Source organism: Cupressus sempervirens, chromosome 8 (genome assembly GCF_028749045.1).
Source record: "Cupressus sempervirens isolate cs-2001-9-10 chromosome 8, ASM2874904v1, whole genome shotgun sequence".
In the NCBI taxonomy this organism is placed as follows: Eukaryota; Viridiplantae; Streptophyta; class Pinopsida; order Cupressales; family Cupressaceae; genus Cupressus; species Cupressus sempervirens.
The window spans coordinates 718,904,145-718,920,901 of NC_143125.1; the positions used below are offsets into that span (position 1 = coordinate 718,904,145).

Here is a 16,757-nt window from a genome sequence, read left to right on the forward strand (position 1 = left end):
TTCAAGTTATGAACTGTAGTGTTGATAGCTTCCTTCCAGTATTTGATAAAAATTTTATTTTCAATCATTAAAGTTCTTGCACAATCCATGATAGATTTGTTCCTTCTTTCAGCTATTCCATTTTGCTCAAGAGTTCTAGGTGTTGATACACATCTTTTGATTCCCCTTTCGATGCAAAAGTTATTGAACTCATGGGAGATGAATTCACCACCTCTGTCTGACCTCAAGCATTTCAGTCTTTTCCTTGTTTCTTTATCTAATTTGGCCAAATTCCATTTGAATTTCTCAAAGGCTTCTGATTTCTCTCTCAAATACATGACTGTCATCATTCTAGAGTAATCATCAACAAAAAGAATGAAGAACTTTTCTCCAGTATAGCTTTCAATTCCAATAGGTCCACACAAATCAATATGCACAATTTCCAAAACTTCTTTAGATTGATAGTTCTTACTTTTAAAGATAGTATTTCCCATCTTACCAATCTGACAATTCTTGCATAGACAACATCAAGTTTCTTTATACTAGGAATGCCTCTAACTTTCCTAAATTTTCTTATTTTCACCAGATTATCAAAGTTCACATGACATAACCTTCTATGCCATAACCAAATTTCTTCAACTTGGGCAATAAAGCATGAACATTCACCAAGTTCAAGATAAAACAAGTTACCTTTTATCTGTATGCCTGATCCAATCAGCTTTCCTTTATCATCCAACAGTCATGCATGAATTCCACCTTGAATCCAATATTGATTAGTTGTGCCACACTCAATAAATTGTGTTTTAGACCTTCAACCCAATAGGAATTATCACATACAAGTTCTTTGGTTAGTGAGATTCTTCCTTTTCCTTTTATGCAACAAGGTTCATTATTACCAAATCTCACATTACCACCATCACAATCTTCAAATTGTTCAAACTTAGTTTTATCACCAATCATATGATGAGAACAACCACTATCTATGATCCATGTATCATTTTTTCTCACATGAGAGATAAGTGTCATTTTATCTTCCTCATCATTATCAGATTCATCTTTCACAACAATGTGAACAATTTCATCTTCACCATCATCATAATCATTAGAATCCTTAGCCATAAAACATGTTTTCTTACCTTTGTCCTTGAATGATTTGAAGTCTTTCTTGTCATTACACTTATGACCTTTCTTCTCATCTTTGTTTTGCTTGTTTGGGCACCTAGCAACAATATGTCCAATTTCCTCACATGAAAAATAGATCAAAGGAACCTTACCTTTGTATTTTCCTTTGCCTCTAGAATATTTTCTTGCTAATAGAGCTTCAACCACCTCAAGATCATTGTCAGAACTCTGTTATGATTCTTCTTCACTTTCTGACTAGGATTCCTTTATCTTCTTGCCTTTTTTTTTGAGTGAAAGCTTGGCTTCAAATGCTGATTCAATGTTCTTGGAAGCTAGAACATAGTTATCATAGTTATCTAGCTCAAATGCAGTTAATCTTCCTACTATGGCTTCTAAATTTATCTTATGATTTGCTTCACATCTTCTTTCTTGAATTGCAGAAACTCTAATTGCATAAATAGGAAGACATGTTCTAAGAACTTTACTTACAGTTGTTTCCTCCTCAATGTCTCCTCCAGAAGCCTTGATTGCACTGATAACTACTTTGACTCATTCAACATATTTGGCAATGTCTTCATCCTCTCTCATCCTCATCTGATCAAATTGTCCTCTTGAAATTTTTGCTTTGGCTCTCCTCACATTATCATCACCTCCATAGATATCCTTCAGCTTGTTCCACATCTCAAAGGTAGTTTTGTAGTCCTTGACATCATAAAATTCTTCATAGCTTAGGGCAAATGCAATGTCTATCATCATGGTGTTATGAGTCTTCCTCTTAGCAATGTCATTGACAGATAGTGTACCAAAAGGAGTCACATATTCTTCATCAAGATATTTCAATCTTGTATCACCAATGGAAGCCAGATGGAGTCTCATGAGACCTTGCCATGCAAAAAAGTTATCCCTGTTAAGCCTCAAAATTTCTCTCTTGTAAGACATTCTAATCTTTAGCTTAGATCCTTGAAATCCTTCGTGCAAGCACCAAATGCTCTGATACCAATTGTTGGAAATATAGATGGAGTAACTGAGAGGGGGGGTGAATCAGTTACCACAAAAACAAATCCATAGATCCCTTAGATGTCTTATAAACTTACTTACTGTTGTCACTCGGTAGCCACACAGAAAAATGTTATAACTTGGTAGATGTATGTTAACTTAGTAAGCATTCACAAAGATTTAACATGCATGCATAAAAGAAATAACATCAACACAAGAGACACCAGATTTAAAGTGGAAACTCAATATGGGAAAAACCAGCAAGTAACTAGCTACCAATTTTCACTCTTCTAAAGTGAGTCTTATTAGGAGCCAACCCTGTTAAAGGTTACAAAATACATTATTAGGTGTAACCCTATTAGAGGATTTAAACACCCTGATAGGAGTGGCCTTGCTAGAGGACTTTAGAAAAATTCAATAGAACTATCCACTTTGTTAGAGGATTTACAAAAGTGGCTATTAAACCAACTCTGTTAAGAGATTTAAGAATCATTGCTACAATAATGAAAAAGTAACAATGAAGTGACCTGAATGAGATGCAACTAAACTTTGTTGTTATAGATCTCTATTTTTCTTTACTAGATCCTCTTTGATTGAATACACCTTTTTTGCTCTTTAAGGATATCTAATCCTTCTTCTAAATTCGCTCACACTTTCATCTTCATACAATTAACTCACTCGCATGCTCGCTAATTACTTCATCCATTCATCATACTTTAGAATTCACAACTACACCTTTTATTTATACCTTACAAATTGTCTAGTTGGCTCATTTACAAGTTACAATTATGAATAATCATTACATCAGTCCACTACAAACCTTACATGAAACAATTAAACTTTATTTCTCAAAACAATGAAATCCTTCATTGGTCGACCTTGCTTGGTAAACACTACTCCAGAAATGATTTCCAGTGTTAACCAACTGAAGCTCAATAAACACTAAGAACTCTGCAAAATCTTTTGGAGACTAAGTGAACTCAGTAAACACTAACTTTCCTTCACTGACCTTGTGAGCTCAGTAGAAACTAACTTCTGCCATAAAATTCTTCATCGCTTAAGTGAGCTCAGTAGAAACTATTTTCATAATGTAACTACCAAGAATGCTTGGTAGACTCTATAAATCGCTTTGCTAACCAACTGAGCTCGGTAGACTCTGTCTGATAACTAATATGATATTTGTGTAACATCAAAGACAACACACAATTGAACAATTGTATCCAAAAAAAAAATGGTCACCCTTTAGGGGGGAAATAATTGTATGAGATGACAAGGTGCCAAGTAGTGGGTTGAGTCATAGTAACTAATCCAACGCATTCTTCTAGGTAGCTTATTTTATGTGTTTTATTATGCAAAAAATAATAAAAACATGGGCTTTTAAAAATCTGTTAACACACACTCAATTCTTATAAGCCAAGGAATGATGACTACTTTAATATTATTTAATATTGTATTTATGGTCATAAAAATTGGTAAAAATCATCTTTAAAAACTTGCAAAACCAACTATATCAAACCTCAAAATCGCAAAAAACTATTAGAGATGGAGCACCACATTTAACACCCTCTTTGATACACTTAATTTATTTCCTAACATATATGCATGTTGAATTAGCACATTATGTTAGCATGAATTTTGTTGGTATTCCTATGGGGGAGTATCCTAGCATTATTGGAGACATGATTTAGAAGTTGTGTGTTGCATTCATGATAGATTTTGTCATTGATGTCAACATATTGGTTATTCTATGAGATAGATAGATCAATAGATAGATATTAGTTTCATGAGGATCTAGTAATAAAGTTGGCTTATGTGGACTTGGGATAATGTTCTATAGAGTTTCTTGATGTTATAGTTAAGATCGTGTATGGAAATATGAAGATAGTGCAGAGCTATTCCATATTTATTGAAGACAGAGTTCATGTATAGCGGTTACTGATGTTTAGATTATATCTCCTAACAAAGATTGAATCTAGTCATGCAGACTTGGATAAAGGTAGAAGACATGATAAAGATGTGGTGGTCAAACATGCACATGTTGATGAGAATCAAGTGAATATTTATGAAGATTATGATATGAAAGTTGTTTGTAATTATGAAAAGTATAAAGATGTAATGTAACATGTAAATGTAATATCTTAAGTTGGTCCTATATTATTATTGTAAATTGATAAATCCTCAAGGCTGAGTTAATAAAAAAATTTAGGAGTTGGTATAAAGTCCTTGGTTGTAATTATCTAGTGAGGATATTTGTATAATGCGAGTATGTAAACTAGTATGTGAGATCCAGTGAACCTAATATTGAATATCTTTAGATTAGCAAAGTGTTTGGTGTAGTTAAGTCACAGTGAGAAAATAGAAAGACTATATTTGGAAAAGAGGTTTTTGTAGATAGTTGTACACTTATATTCCTCTAAGAAGGATAATACTAAGGCTAGCTAGACAGTGAGTTTGGTGGTCTTGCTATGAAGCTTTTTGGACAATGGGTCCTTCTATCTTCCACAACTCCTAACAGAATTGGCACAACTCCTAACATGGTTGGAATCTCCTAATAGGGACTTATATGCACTAAATGTATTTCATTTACTCCTAACTGTAATACCCCAAAATTGGCTCATTGCCATTATACCAATTCTGGTCTATTTTTGATAATTTCTAAGTCCTATTCTATAAGTCCTATTCTAATAGGCAATTCTCATTCTGCTATTCGCTACTTGACTTAATTGTCAGATGCAGAAAAACCCTAATCTGCATTCATCATATTTCTTATTTAATTCCTATAGTACGTACTCATATTAGTTGCATTAAACCTACTTGATTTAATTATAATTTAATTATTAAGTATTTATACCTTAATTAAATTAAATTATATCCTAAGGCTAATGTACTATGGAATTAAATTTATTTAATTTAATAAATACGCCTATCTTGATTAATTAAATGTAATTATTTAATTAAATGGGAAAGGTATTTCTAATTAATTAAATGAAATTATTTAATTAAATGGAGTACTTCTAATTAATTAAACAAAGTTATTTAATTAAATGGGAAGCCATTCCTAATTAATTAAATGAAGTTATTTAATTAAATAAGAAAAGTGTCTCTAATTAATTAAGAATTATTTAATTAAATAAAAAAAGTAATTATGAGAGCATATCTCATTTTATTAAATTAAATATCTCAACAAAATCTCTCTTCAATTCAAAAAGGAAAATTTTCAGTTTACTATTGATCAAAAATGAATTAAATCAGTTAACTCCTTTTTCTACTCAAATTAAATCAGTTAACTCCTTTTTCTACTCAAATTAAATCAGTTAACTCCTTTTTCTACTCAAATTAAATCAGTTAACTCCTTATTTTACTCAAATTAAATCTGTTAACTCCCTTTAATTTGGGAATCTCCCTTTATGACTGAACCTCATCTTTAATCCTGACCGTTGATCCGAATTGATCTCAATCGTTGATGGATTTCAAGAAAGTCTATTTAAGAGACCCTCATCTCTTCATTTTAGAGGATGAATTTGGAGAATTTGCATCGAATTGCTGCTAGAATTCATACTCACATTTGCTCATATTTTTACATACATCTTGCATTCTTAGTTTAGATTCATCTAGCTTAATAATGCATACATTTTTAGTTTAATGTCTTTTATTTCTTAGATTAATTGCTTGTACTTCATCTAGATTACTTGCATATTCATATAGCTTAAATTGCATTCAAATCCATTGTTCTTACAGGGTCTGGTTGCCTGCACCTTGATTTTGAGGATATTAACAGGCAAAATCCCTTTAGATAAAAGGCAACAGGTCGCTTTGCCGGCTGATTTTTGGATGAACAATCCAATGTTCATTTCGGGATGAATCTGCATACAATGACCGTATTGAAGTGTGCGTGTTAGCAGAGGCCACATATTCACGCATACATTTCTGGCGCCCACCGTGGGGCCCAAAAATCAGTTTTTCTAGCCTCTTTTTGTATTTTTTTAAATCATTTTTTGTTCTTTGTCCGTACTGTTTTGTACAGATTCGAGAATCTTCGCGTGAGACTATTCATTTTCACGCAAGGATCCAGAATCTTCGTGTGATGATCCAGAATCTTCGCGCGAAGATTCTTTCTGCATCGCGCGAGAAAGTTCTTTGACGCGCGAAACTTCGCGCGAAAACTTTTTCTTCGCGCGAGACGAATATAATTTTGCGTGAGCCGAATTTAATTTTGCACGAGCCGTAAAACTTCTTCGTGTGGGCTATCAGGGATTTCGCGTGAAACTCTTTTGACAGAGGCATTTTTTTTGCATTGATTTTTGTGTTTTCTGGTTTTTCTGCTGATTGTTCGCAGTTTCTAGTGTTTCTGTGTTTTTTGATTTTTTTGGAACAGCATAGCAGCGGTTTGCGAGACAATGGGAAAAGTGTGATAAAGTCACTAAAAATAGGTAAAATCTACTAAGCACATTGCGAGGATCATCAGGTAACCTTCCTCGGCTGATAACACTTCATTTGGATCTAAAACAAACATCTCTCATGTCGAGCTTGTGTGTGTTTCCTTCCGTATTTTCATTTTACAACACATGCATAATTTGATACTAAGTTGTGATCTCTATTAGTTTCATCTAGCAAGGTTAGTTATTAGTGATAGATCTAATTAGCTATCATGGGTTATTGGACTCGCTAATCCACTAGCACCTTGTTCCACCCTGTGGTTGCAAGATCAGCACCATGTTAAAGGGGAGGGGTCTACAAGAAAGAAGTGTTAAATGCTCCACAAGGCAACCCTTTTGTGCTTTCTAGAACTCACTAGTTTCTAAGTTGTGGACTTGTTTTGGCTTGTGTGAGGGTTTAAATGTTCCACATCTTTGGACTTACCTCACATCAATTAAAGTGTTAAGTATACCACCTTGTGCTCTTTGATTGCTTTTGGATAGATTTGCTTTCAGGAATTGACATTTGTACACACATAGTAATTAAGCCCCCATGAACACTATTCGTGGATCTTGAGGGAGTGGGTTCCTAGTGAAACTCCTCTCTAAGACAGATTCCTTATAGGTAGGGAGGATACTTTGAGCATCTCGTAGATAGATGAATCTTTCACTTGTTGATTAAGGCATCCTTTCTCTGGAGAGGTTGATAGATCATAGGGAGATGATATCATAGATCTTTAAGAGATAATCTTAGTTTAGCGTGTCAGATTAATCTGTCTATTTTGATTGGGCTAAAGGTGAAAAGGTGTCAAAACCTTGAATCTGGAAGCTAAGTCCCCTCGTGGTATACTATTGTGAGTCTGTCACCTTTAGAGAGGGTTAACCATAGCAGACAATCCCTCTACAGGGAAAATTGCGTTGACAAAACCTCAAGCGGTAATAGCCATTTTCGCCATGGTAGTGACAACCGCTATATAAATGTCCTTGTGGAAAAAATCTCCAAGGGTGTGGTTCATTGTGGGTTGTCAGATCTCCCTAGTAGCTCTTGAAGATTAAGTTCTCAGACTGTGTCAAAACCTCGGTGCGTCGGGATTGGAGGTCACCCCTGTGAGTCATAAAAGTTGCAGAGTCAAACCATTACTAAATACCTTAGAGAGGCCAACTTTTATTTTCTAGGGATGTATGCATGATTGCAAAACTCTTTGAAAATGTACACAAATAGCTCTCTTAGGGATTAGCACAAACTAAGTCACTTGATTGTTCATGTGCAAGGTTGCTTTTGCCCTTACTCATTATTTTTAGATGTTCTTGAAATCACTTGCTTGCTATTCTACGTGCCTATTTATCTGCCTGGTTATTGGAACGATCAAAATTTTTGTCAAAATCAGTCGTTGTTGTGAAACTATTCTGCCCTTTCATGCAAAATCATTTGGGTCTTGTGCGAAATCATTTGACTCTCGCGCGGAGCCATTTTGTCCTCGCGGGAAATTAAAATTCTATTGTGCATCTTTGCGCAGTCCTATAAACATTTTTGCGTGAAACTAAACCACTGTTACTGACCTTCGCGCGAGACAGAAACATCTTCGCACAGCCTGTAAAACTTCTTCGCGGGACTCGTAAAGGTTTTTCGTGCGAGACTTTGTATCAGCATTACCAATTTGGATCTGTTCTAGCTATCTGTGACCTGCACGCTATCCTTTTCTGCATTCGTTTATCACTCTCTATTTGCCAACAGCCCTGAAACAGTGACACTTCGTTTAGCCGAAGGCTTGTGTCTTATACCTTGACTAGTCTTGTCTCATAAGTAATTTTGGTCCTCGTCTTAATGCTTGTCATACTTTGTGTCGCAGTGGTCATAATCTCTGGCTATTCTAGCCTTTAAATCAGACCATTTATGCCTTAGTGAACAACATTCTTGCTATTATCTTGTCCTTTTTGAGACTCTATCTTAGTGTAGTCCTTGTCTAGGTTCTAGCTTCTTGTCCTTGCCTATGACTGTCACAACCAGAAGCGGCAACGTGTTTTATCCTGATAACATTAGACGTAGTTGTGCTAGGGGTCATAATCACAGCAGAGGTAGCTTACCTTTCACTATGCAATCTGTATCCAGTTTGGCTAGTGAGGCGTCTTCACGATCTTCCTCACTTGCAAGGTCATCTCAAGTTCAATGAACATTTTTCAATTTGCAACAAATTAGGAATCCTTTTTACCAAGAGGATACTGAGACAGGTAGAAGTCCTGCATTTCCAAACACAATGTATGATCCTTTCTCCACAGACCCTTTTGAAACACAACATACGAAAACTGAACAAGTTCCTATAATGACTAATCGTGAACCTGAACGGGGTAGTCATAGTCGATATCAAGAACATCCTAGGGATGACAAGGAGAAAGAGAAAGAAGATGACACTGATGAAGAACAAGAAGAGGTGGAAATCCTTCCTGAACACATAGAAAAATTTCAAAGAGACAAAAACTTTCAGAAGGTCATGGGAATCCTACTCAACGAAGAGAAAGAAAAGTACTTTCTCAAACTTGCCCAAGAGGAAGCTAAACTGCCCACACATTTCAATGTGGAGACCATTATCACATGTGAAGAAGAAACTGAGACCGCTAAACTCCAAAAACAACTGAAAATTATGCAAGACCAATTGGCTCAGATGATGCATGAGAAAGAGAAACCCAAAAAGACATACACATTGGACGCTCTTTGTTCATTTCCATTTGACAAAAGTATAAACATGTTGCCTTTCCCAATAGGCATAGAACTACCCAAATATGACAAGTACTTTGGTACTACTGATCCCCAAGATCACTTGTGAGAATTTGGTGCTTTGTCTATGGAGTTTATACACAATCAAATGTACCTCATGCATTTATTCCCTAGAAGCCTAGGTGGTCAGGCTTTGGAGTGGTTCTCACATTTACCTCCTGGTATCAAGACATTTGACGAAATTGCTAATTCATTTTTTTAGCAATATTCTCATAACATTCAACATCTTGTAAATATTCAAGATCTATGCAACCTTAAATAGAAGGTTGGTGAGCCTTTTATCACTTTCCTGCAACGGTGGAGACAACTTTACACTAAGTATTCTCGTAAAATCCCAGAAACAAAGAAGCTCAACATTTTCACTAATAACCTCTTACCTGATTTCAGGTATAGAGTCCACCTACAAGGTCCATGTACCTTTGAAGACATGATTACACAAGCTATCCATATCAAAGAATTTATGGTCAAGAAAGGTGAGTTCACTCTTCAGAGAGACACAAAACAAGGTTCCACTTCCAACAGGGATAAAACCAAACATGTCAACAAGAATGAGAAATTGTACATGATGGGTTGTTGATAATGTCACACCCAAAGCCGCCAAAGCAGCATTTAATCTCACAGATTGCCTCAAAGCGGCCAAAAATTCTAAGAAGCCTCCTCCTGACAATAAGGTGTCTGGGAACAAACCAAGAAACTCATGGGCAACAGGACCCAAGCAAGAGTATACGCCTTTAGGAGAACCTTTGGATGTGGTTTACAAAACATTGCTACAACACAAGCTTATCTCACCAATGGATAACCCCCATCCCTATGATCCACAACCACGTCCACCATGGTGGAATGAGACCTCATTTTGTGAGTATCACCAAAACAAGGGACACAAAACCAGCAACTATATAAACTTGCGTCATAAAGTCCAGGACATGATTGATGCTGGTGAACTTGTGGTAGATGGACATAACAAAAACTTGGACCACAAGGCATTCAAAGAGCCTTTCCCAGCTTATGAAAAAGGAGAGACTTCAAAACCAGAACCCTACAATAAGGTCAACTATACGTATTCCAATGATGACAATGTCATTCACATGGTTGAACCTATAGATTTTGAATACTGCAACGTTATTACTATAAAGGGGAAGCAAGATAACGACAAACCCAAGACACCATTTGTCTTAAGAGGCCCTACTTCTAATAACATGGATAATGCATCTTCGCAACATTGTGCTAACGCTGTTACTCGCTCTCATGCGAAGTTGGTGCTCAAAGGCCCTACACCTCCTATTTCAAATCTTGAACAACACAAGGACAAAACCCTTGCTAGTCCATCTAGTAAAGGTGCAAAACACACAAAGAACTTGACTGCAAACAGTTATAGTGTTCTAGATCAATTGAAACGAACCAATGCTCACATTTCCATATTTGAGTTGCTTAAAATCTCGCCTGCTCACAGGAAAATTTTGGACAAAGCCCTCACTGAGGCAAACGTTCCTCAAGATCTTGATCTTGAGCGATTTCAATCCATGGTAGGTCACCTGACCTCACCTCATTTTATGACCTTCTCTAAGGAGGATGACAACTCACTGAATCACCCACACAATCAGCCTCTACACATTGAGGTTATGATCTACTAGACACGTGTTCGTTGGGTACTCATTGACAATGGCGCTGGCTTAAATATCATTTTTGCTGCTCTGCTTAGACAATTGGATTATTCTGAGGACTCTGTTGATCCTCGATGAAAGATCACTATTAAATTGTACGATGAAGTAGAATGAAAGTCACTAAGTCTTGTGACTTTACCAATTCGCGTCAGTCCTGTCGAAAGGGATGTCACCTGTTAGGTGCTTGACATTCTCTTAGCCTACAACATTCTGTTGGGACGTCCATGGATACATGAGATGCGTGTTGTGCCATCCACATACCACCAATGCATTAAATTCCCATTTCATGGCTCCGAAGTTACTATTCCTACCACTACTAGCTACACCTACAATATGCTCAAAGCTGCTGATTCTTTCGTCCCTACTAACCGTGAGTCTACTGATTATCACAACAATAAGCTGAAACAAATTGAGCAGTCATTTAAATTGAAAGAAACTGGTATGGGAGAGTACCACATGGAACCAGTGTTGTCATTAACATCTATTCCAGAGTCCCCTCGACATTTTGGGAGACCCTCAGAAGCAAAGAAGTCGTTTGTGTTGACACCTCAGACCAAGTTTAATGCCTCTTTTGTCAAAGCTACAGTTCCCTTAGAAGATGAAAGTGAAAACAGAGTCATTGTTGCATGGCTTTATAAAAAAGTAGCTCCAATAGACCTAACAGAACAAGCTCGAGAAATCACTCCTAAGAAATATGGACCTGGTCTTAAGCTTATGAAGCATTTTGGTTACAAGGGAACCGACCCTATTGTGTGCAATAACAATGGTTTAATAGATCCTATGAAAGCAACAGTTCGAAGCAACAGTGACACAACTGGCCTAGGGTTTAAGAAGGTCCCTTTCCATTTGGGATCTAATAAATTCATACCCGTACCTGAGAGTTCATCTGAAAATGAGTCACAATCTGAGTCAGGTACTCGAGAGGAAGAATCTGATGATGAGGATTCTTACCCTCATCCTATTCCTTATGATCTTGCTAAATTCTTTGCTGAGCCAGATGACTTTGTGCCACGTGTTAGCATTGTGGAATATACTAGTGATTCTTCTGAGGACAATGCTGAGCAACTCAAATATCATTCAAAAAAGGGAGAATCTAGTCAGTCATGCCATATTGAGTATTTGTGTAAGAATCCAAAGGCTGAAGGAGAGTATGTCCCTATCACTATTGGGGAGTTCTATAGTCTCTCACCATGTAGCACCAATTCTCATGAATATGAATTTGATAATCTTTCAGAAGTGACTATTGATAAAGACATTGACCAAGTGCATATCTATGAAAATCAAATCGAAGTGAGTGAAACATCTAGGGTTAGGTCACAGGGGTCTGATCCAACTAGTGTCCTAGAGTTGTCAATTACTAACGTTCATACTCCAAGGCATTTGAATACACCTGTGGATGAGGTCACCGTAGGTCTCGAATTGCTGGTCCACGCATTTAATGACTATACTGTGAACGCAATTGAACCAGCCACTACTCTCTCACTCAGACATCTCGAGCTTATAGGCTGGAACCCCAATGCATCTAACAAAGTCCACACATTTTAGAATGACTATGCTCTTGCCTGTTACCTAAACGCTATCGAACCTGTAACATCTTCCACCAATGAGCAGAGCGTCGACATGACTGAGGCTAACATCAAATATCTCAGTCACATAATTAAAAAGAAAAAATGCAAGATGTCTGATGGTGAAAACCACATTGTGGCAGTGTCGGATCCCAAAAAAGTAAAAACAAAAGACGTATCCAAGGGTGAAAACCTCTCTAAGGCACCCGCGGATGAGATATTTGATGTCCTTCCTAGTCACTTTCAGGAGAGATCATCAATGTTAATAGAGCCAACATAGCCAATTAACCTGGGCATAGAAGAACATCCTCATGTGATACATCTAGCGCAGTCATTTTCGCTTGAAGAGAAGGAACAATTCATTACCTTTTTCAAAGGAAGGAAAATAAATTTTGCCTGGACATATTTTGACATTCCAAGATTGGATCCTAATCTTATCATGCATCATTTGTCCATAGCACCAAGCATCAAACCAGTTAAACAGAAGCTTCGAAAAATGCATCCTCATGTTGCATTGCTAGTCAAAGCCGAATTGGAGAAACTTTTGAAGGTTGGTTTCATTCATGCAATTGATTATGCTGAATGGATATCCAATATTGTCCCTATGTCCAAGCACGATAAGTCTATCAGAGTTTGTACAGACTTTCGTGATCTTAACTTGGCATGTCCTAAAGATGACTTTTCGCTCCCTAATATTGATATGATCATGGACATGACAGCTGGCTATGAGATGTACTCACTTATGGATGGTTTTTCTGGATATAATCAGATAAAAATTGTGCTAGAAGATCAAGAGAAAACAGCTTTCACATGTGCATGGGGAACCTTTTTTTGGAATGTGATGCCATTTGGTTTAAAGAATGCTGGAGCTACATATCAGCGGGCTGTTACTACAATTTTCCATGACATGATGCATAGAACCATGGAGGACTATGTTGATGATACCTTGGTCAAAAGCGCTAAACGCAATACTCATTTGCACGATTTGGGACCCATCCTAGATCGTATGGAAAAATTTAGTCTTCGGCTCAATCCTAAGAAATGTGCATTTGGTGTCACATCAGGAAAACTGTTAGGATATATTGTTTTTGGAAAGGGAATTGAAGTAGATCCAAAAAAAGTACAAGTAATAATGGACATGCCACCACCTCGAAACATCAGTCAGATGAGAGGACTACAGGGGAGGCTTCAATCTATTCGTAGGTTTATCTCACAATTGGTGGATAAATCACAACCCTTCACAAAGACCTTACATAAGGGTGTGAAATTCAATTGGAGCCAGGATTGTGAGCAAAGCTTAACACAAATCAAACAATATCTTGTCAATCCACCGATCCTGATGCCTCCTATGCATGGGAAGCCTTTGCTTTTATACATTTTAGCCACTGAAACATCTTTGGGAATCTTGTTGGCTCGGGAAGACAATGACAACAAAGAAAGAGCTATTTATTACTTGAGCTGAACATTGGTCTCTTATGAGAAAAACTATAGCATTATTGAGAAAGCTTGCTTGGCAGTTGTCTTTGCTTCCCAAAAGTTGAGACACTACATGCTTGCCCACACTACATAGCTTGTGGCTAAAATAGATCCATTAAAGTACTTGCTCAGTAAGGCAGCTCTCATAGGAAGATTGACTAAATAGGTCATGATACTAAGTGAGTTTGACATATAATATGTTGAACACAAAGCTATAAAGGGACAGGCAATTGCAGACCAGCTGGCCGAGGCACCCATACAGAGTCTTCTACCAATAAACATTGATTTTCCAGATGAGTCAATTCTAACACTCACTCACCATACATGGGTTATGTTCTTCGATGGGTCCTTCACACAACAAGGATTAGGTGTTGGATTACTTTTCATCACACCACAGAGATACTCATTGCCCAAAGCGTACAAGATTCTGTTTCCTTGTACAAATAACATTGCTGAATATGAAGCTTTGATCAATGGTATGAAAATTGTAGCCTAATGGAGAGTAGATCAATTGGATATCTTTGGTGACTCTCAACTTGTCATCAACCAAGTAAATGATGTGTATCAAACAAAGGATGAAAAACTAATTCCTTACAAATGCATGGTTGATGACTTGACGAAATATTTTGCACACATCACCTTCCAACAGGTTCCACGCACAGATAATAAAGTGGCTGACGCCATGGCCACTCTGGCCTCCCTTCTACAAATGCCAAAAAATGATCTTCGACATGAGTTCTTGGTGGAAGCGTTACACTACCCAGCCTATGACACACCTAATTCCAGGATGATCTGTTCTATTATAGGACAAGAATCATCCTGCTACCATCACATCTATTCCTACCTTCATAATCAAACCATTCTGAAAGGTCTAACCCGGAATGAGAAACGTTACCTAAATCATAACACTTTACATTATGTCATTATTGTTGACGATCTATATAGGAGAGGTCTCGACGGAACACTCCTTATGTGTTTAGAACCCGACGAGTCTAAATGCGCACTAATTGACGTTCATGAAGGCATTTGTGGATCTCATTCCAATGGCCTAACACTAGCTCGCAAACTCCTTCATGCTGGTTACTATTGGCCTAAAATGGAGCAAGAAGCTGTTAAATATGCTAGGTCCTACAAGCAGTGTCAACTACACGGGAATCTCATTCACGCTCCAGCTAGAGATTTGATTCCCTCTACTACAACATGGCCATTTCAACAATGGGCCTTTGACTTGGTGGGACAGATTCACCCAACCTCTTCTAATGGACATAAGTTCATTATCACCGCTACAGATTATTTCACGAAATGGGTAGAGGCAGTCCCTCTCACAATTGTTGATGGCAAAATTGTAGCACTTTTTATCACAAACTACATCATCTATAGATATGGTATACCGTCCTCAATCATTACTGACAATGGAGGACAATTCAAAAATAAAGACCTCAAGGAACTGTGCAAGAAATTCAAAATTACACAACATTGGTCTTCCATTTGTTACCCTCAAGGTAATGGCCAAGCTAAGGCATCCAATAAGGCAATCCTCAAAATTCTTCATCGCACAATCAGTAAGTCAGGGAGAGATTGGCATCTCTAGATCAATCCAGCCCTGTGGGCATATAGGACAAGCATTAGAACTCCAACAGGCACGACTCCTTTTGTGTTGGTATATGGGGCGGATGTTGTGCTTCCGATAGAGGTCAAGATTCCTACCTTGAGAATCTCTATGAAAGGCCTTATCACTGATGATGACTATAGAATAGCTCGGCTTCAAGAGCTTGTGTTGCTGGATGAACGACGACAAGTGGCATGTGATCATCTACGGGCATATCAACAAAGAATGGCACAAAGCTACAATAGAAAGATCAGGCCACGTGACTTCCAGCTAGGTGATCTCATCCTGAGAGAGAACCCTAAGAATCAACAACAACAAATGCAAAAGGGAAAGTTTGAACCAAACTGGCTAGGTCCTTACATCATTACTGCAGTATATGGATTTGGCGCCTATCAGCTTTCCACAACTGAAGGAGAAGTGCTTAAAGAGCCTATGAACACTCTCCACCTAAAGCGATTTTACAGTTGATTTAATCTCAGCAAGCTCTCTGTACATATCCAAATGTCCTGAAAAAAATCTAAAAATTGGAAAAAAAATCCTAAAAAAATTTGTTATCCAGGTGAAAACCTAGCAATAGGTGCCTTCGTAACACCAAAAAAAAAAGTAAAAAATCAAAAATACAAAAAAAAAATTCAAAAAAGAAAAATACAAAAAAAAATTGAAAAACAAAAATAGTGCCATTGGTGAAAACCTAGAAATAGGCATCATGGTAGCAAAAAAAGAGAATCCTGCCAAGAGGGTGAAAACCTGGTACACTGGCGCCTCTTGTTCCCAATGCTCCATCTTGTAGCGCATCTTCTTGCTATTCTGTACAGTTGCTTTCATGCTTTTGCTTTCCTGCTTCCTGCTCATGTATCCATGGATTAAGTCTTGTCATAGCTAAGGGGCATTCCCCCTTAGTGTCACTCTTTTCGAGATTCTCCTCATAGAATCTCCTACGCGACAATCACCAGTTGTTCTGACTGTGTCTGCCTACTGTCACCAGTGTCACTCTTTTCGAGATTCTTCTCATAGAATCTCCATCGCGACAGTCACCAGTCGTTCTGACTGTGTCTGCCTACTGTCGCCAGTGTCACTCTTTTCGAGATTCTCCTCATAGAATCTCCTATGCAATAGTCACCAGTCATTCTAACTGTGTCTTCCTACTATCGCCAGTGTCAC

General features: G+C 37.4%; 1 protein-coding gene across 1 annotated transcript in view; it reads left to right on the forward strand.

The window, feature by feature from the left end:
* LOC149544453 (putative protein phosphatase 2C 27) overlaps positions 1-6,238 on the forward strand; it is a 67,022-nt gene extending 60,784 nt beyond the window's left edge. Inside the window, exon 3 of the mRNA XM_089795974.1 lies at positions 6,122-6,238. Coding sequence (XP_089652100.1) covers positions 6,122-6,238 — 117 coding nt within the window. The remainder of the gene's footprint in view (positions 1-6,121) is intronic.
* Positions 6,239-16,757: the final 10,519 nt, after the last annotated feature.